Genomic DNA, 4,589 nt, shown 5'->3' with positions numbered 1-4,589 from the left:
AACCTGTACCATGATTGAGCGCAATGGCTCACAGCTGTAATCCCAGCACTCTGGGAGGCTGAGGAGAGTGGATTGCTTACGCTCAGGAGTCCAAGACCAGCCTGGGCACCATGGCAAAACCCTGTCTCTATATAAAAAAATAGAGAAGTTAGCTGGGCATGGTGGCACATACCTGTAGTCCCAGCTACTTATGGGGCTTGAGGCAGGAGGATCTCTTGAGCCCAGGAGGTCGAGGCTGCAGTGATCCGTGTTTGTACTTCTGCACTCCAGCCTGGGTGACACTCTGTCTCAAAAATTAAAAAAAAAAAAAAGAAAATCTGCACTAAGGCTCAGCAGCAGAAATTCTCAAGATCTCTTGACCACTAGCACCATGGTTAGCAGTGTTAGACTCAGATTTCAACTTCAATCATAGGACACGAACAACTGATAACGTTGAAAATTGCAACAAAGAGAATGTCAAGTAAAAACCATTGTTAAAAACTGCACACACTTTAACAGTCAGTAAGAGAAACTCAAAGATTTCCATTTTGCCAGCGTCAGAGACTTGAGTATCCTTCCCAATTTACTTTTGTATAATTTCCAGTTCCAGTTGTTATGTATGATCTAGTGAAGTTACCAATGGTCAATACACAAAATGGAAGTGTTTTATGAAAGCAGCTTAAAGTCATATTTTCAAACTACAGAAATTCAAGAAATTCTTTAAATTCTAATAGTTAATTTCCTATTCTCTAGTAATTAAGTTCAGAGCAGATTTTCAGCATAAAAAAGTGACACATATCAAGTTTCAGTTATTTATTAATCAGTGTAATCAGCAATAGATTACATTAACATGATTTCATGCATTTAGAGAAGAAATATTTCCTGGTTCAGTGGAAAATTGTGCGGATGGCTTCTGGAAGACCTTCATTTTAAAGCAGCTTTACATTTCACTTAGAAATCTGGACGTTCTTTCTTCAGTTTGCTATAATCCACATTCACAGAGTAGAACTTGGAACAGAAAAAAAGATATTTTAAGTAATCTCAAATACAGAGAGATGGTACAAACGTTTTAGGATTCTTTGTATTTGGTTTTCTATAGTAACAATCACAGATATAAATTTTTAAAAGAATATTTAACAACATAAAAGTCATTCACAGAAAAATACTATACCTAAAATTCCAGCCTTCAAAGATAGTTTTGGCAAGGTAAAAATATTCAATTTACTTCAGAAGAGCAGTATTCGTACAGTCTACTACTTGGAACCTATACCCAAAATTTTCCTATTTCAAAATGAGTAAGAATTCCTTGCCATACATATTTCCAATTTGGTAAGTTTTCATCTTAACTCTACAAGTACATAGAAGAATCGCCAACAGAATAGAGGAATAACAAGAATTACATTCCCTACTTGCTGAATGAACTGCTGTAATTTAGAGGGAGAGATCTTGCAAAAAAAGACGCTAGTAATGTAAGACACTGCTTTGTTTTGTGGCTTACATAACTTTTCAGATATTTTCTCTCTCTCAGTAATTTCCTAACCCAGGCTGTATTCAATATCAAACTGACACTTCACCTCTGGCAATGGCTTTTAAATAATACGGTACTTTTGCTGTTTAAAATTTCCCCAAATTTCTTTATACTCAAAATTAATTTTAGAAATAAATCTTACTGTGATTGCTTAAGAAAAAAACTGTCTCTTACTCCCAGTAACTTTAAAAAAAAAATGACATATTTGAAACTGGTCCAGAATTTCTACTAAGGACACAAGTCCAAATAAGGGTAAAAATCTTGGGTTTACTCATTCTTGTGCCAAAGAATGCTAAAGAGGTCATGCTGTAATTTCTCGAAGACTATGTTATTTATCTCCAGAAGAACCACAATTTCAGAGTGATACACATTTTCTTCAGGGTTTTTAAGAAAGACGTTCACAAATCTATATTCATTATTTCTTTAAACCCTTTAATGTCTTCAAATATATCCTAACTTATCTATTTCCAATTGGAAAACTCCTATTTATTTATTAAAAAAATCCTCAGGTTGTAAAGCTTATTCCCAAGTTATTTTTGAGATACAGACAGATACAGGCTTTTACGGACAGAAAATTATACATAAGCCATAAAGCAGTGTTCTTTGTTCTGACAGTGTTCTCTTAAGAAGCAATTAACCTAGACAATGAGATTTAAAATAAAGAAACTACTTGTGCTATCCTCTAACATATTAACAAAATATTAGAAATAATTTACAGAAGGGTCTGCAAATACATATAAAGGAAAGGAAAATAAACATTTTTGGGCTCCTGCCCAGGCATTGGGCTAGATGCTTCATATATATCTTACTTAATTATCACAATAACCCTTCTCATTCTTAATTTATAAAAGAGGTAATTGAGATCAAGTTCTACAACTTGCCAAACACTGAATAAAAAGCAGGATCAAGGCCCTATACCCAAGCAGAGTCGAAAGCACATACATGGTATTTTTGCCAAGGTTCTTAAAACTAAGCAGCCTTCTGATTTATTTGCTTTATACTCAAAATTCTCTCTAGAATTTTAAAACCTGCTTTCAATTTCTCTGCCTCTATTCTTTTTCTCAGTTTAACGCTGGCTACCTTGAGTTTCTGAAACAACAGTTGGGAAGGCACAACATATTCTAATCTTAGCTTTGAGGCGCTTCAACTGTTACTCAGTTGGGAAGTGTTGCTGGGCCCTTAATGCTCAAATCTCACTTTGGTCCTGTCTCTTGATGTTTTATTCATTAGCTTTTGCTAGATTATAGCATGGCAACAAATAACCTGCTGTTATGGACTGAATGTTTATGTCCTCCCAAAATTCATGTTGTAACCCTAAACGCCAATGTGATGGTATTTGGTGGCTGGGCCTTTGAGAGGTAATTAGTTCATGAAGGTGGAATACTCATGACTAATGCCTTTACAAGAGGGTTCACTCCTGTCTTTCCATCTTGTAAGGACATAACTGGGTTGGGTCCTCATCAGGAACAGAATGGTTGCCACCTTGATGTAGACTTCCCTGCCTCTAGACTGTGAGAAATAAATTTGTTGTTTAAGCCACCTGGTCAATGGTATCTCATTATGGCCGCCCAAATTAACACACTCCAATCTTAGTGGCTTACAATAAAAGTTTACTTTACACTCACATTATATGCCACTTGTATGTTGACTGCTTCATATTTTTTCATTCTAGTTCTAAGGTGAATGAGTAGCCCTTTGTCAATTTTGGTCTCATGAGATGTAAAGGAACAACAGAGGAACCACACAATGGTTTAAGAGTGGTAAGTATCATTTCCTCCAACTCATAATTTCCCAGAACAAGTCACAAATCAAATCTAATGTCAGTGGGCTAGAAAAACAAGTTCTCTTAGGTGAGACATTGTGAATGATGGAGATAATAATCTAGTCTACCACACTGAATGGTTTTAGGAAAAGTAGTAGGTAGGTTTCATTCACTCCAGGTTCTCAAGTTTCTGGATTTGCTTCCTTTTCATTTTTGTCATTATATAAATGACATTCTTCATCTTTCTAGACTCTGATATCAGTATCATAGCTATTAACAGCCCAGGTTATGCCACACACATTAGGTTTTTGTTGCAGCAACATTTTCAGTTTCAGTTCCCAAGACCTCATAGTGGCATGTGTTGTAGTATTTCAGAACATTGGCAAACTGGCTGCGTTATCAGAATCATCTGTTACACTTTTTGAACTACACATACCCACAGACTCCAATACACTCTTCGGTGGAAGGACCAAAACATGCTAGTTTTTTTGTTTACTTTTTAAATGTTTCTTGTGTGTGAAATTATTTTCTCTGGAATGGACTTGATTTAAATAAATTCATAACACAAGAATAAATGAGGATGCCCATTTATCTTTTTTGAGGCGAAATGTAACACAGAGATGAGACAGCTGTTTCAGCTTAGCCAGTACTTTTTATTTTCTTCTTGTAAGGAGATTGATTTAGGGATTTAGAAGCCAAATTATAATCAGGTTAAGTGGAAAACCCGCAATCAGCAAGGGGTGATCTTAAAAGTTCCTATCAGGCTATGGGAACAGTGGCTCACACCTGTAATGCCAGCACTGGGAGGGTGAGGCAGGCCGATCAACTTGAGGCCAGGAGTTCAGCCTGGCCAAGATGGTGAAACGCCATCTCTACTAAAAATACAAAAAATCAGCATGTCTATAGTCCCAACTACTTGGGTGAGTAAGGCACGAGAATTGCTTCAGCCTGGAAGGTGGAGGTTGCAGTGAGCCAAGATCACATCAGTTTGCTCCAGCCTGGGCAACAGATTAAGACTCTGTCTCCAAAAAAACCAAGCTGCTATGAGTAATGATAGTCCATCATAGATATATATATGCCAAGGAGTGCTGGACACACTGATTGGGGACCCTGTTCTTGAGAGTGATAAATCAAGAACCGTTGATTTACGCCCTGTGCTGTTGCCACATACACTTTTTTTGATGAAGCAGCTTGATATTATGGAAAGTGCATGAGTTAGTGAGTTATAAACTTTAAGCATGTAAACTGTGTAGTATGTGAATGGTACGGTATCTTAATGAAGCTGCCCTTGGTTTTTTGGGTTTTTTTTTTTTTTTTTTT

General features: G+C 36.5%; 1 protein-coding gene across 1 annotated transcript in view; it reads right to left on the bottom strand.

Annotated features, from left to right (window-relative positions):
- Positions 1–777: 777 nt before the first annotated feature.
- Positions 778–4,589, bottom strand: part of NDUFA4 (NDUFA4 mitochondrial complex associated) — a 7,520-nt gene continuing 3,708 nt past the window's right edge. The window contains exon 4 of the mRNA XM_032287096.1: positions 778–987. Coding sequence (XP_032142987.1) covers positions 931–987 — 57 coding nt within the window. The 3' untranslated portion in view covers positions 778–930. The remainder of the gene's footprint in view (positions 988–4,589) is intronic.

The sequence above is a fragment of the Sapajus apella genome, unplaced genomic scaffold (genome assembly GCF_009761245.1).
Source record: "Sapajus apella isolate SASKATOON/1434 unplaced genomic scaffold, GSC_monkey_1.0 scaffold19, whole genome shotgun sequence".
Classification (NCBI taxonomy): Eukaryota; Metazoa; Chordata; class Mammalia; order Primates; family Cebidae; genus Sapajus; species Sapajus apella.
Note: the sequence above shows the minus strand (reverse complement) of the source record. Positions and strands in the feature narration are given on the sequence as shown.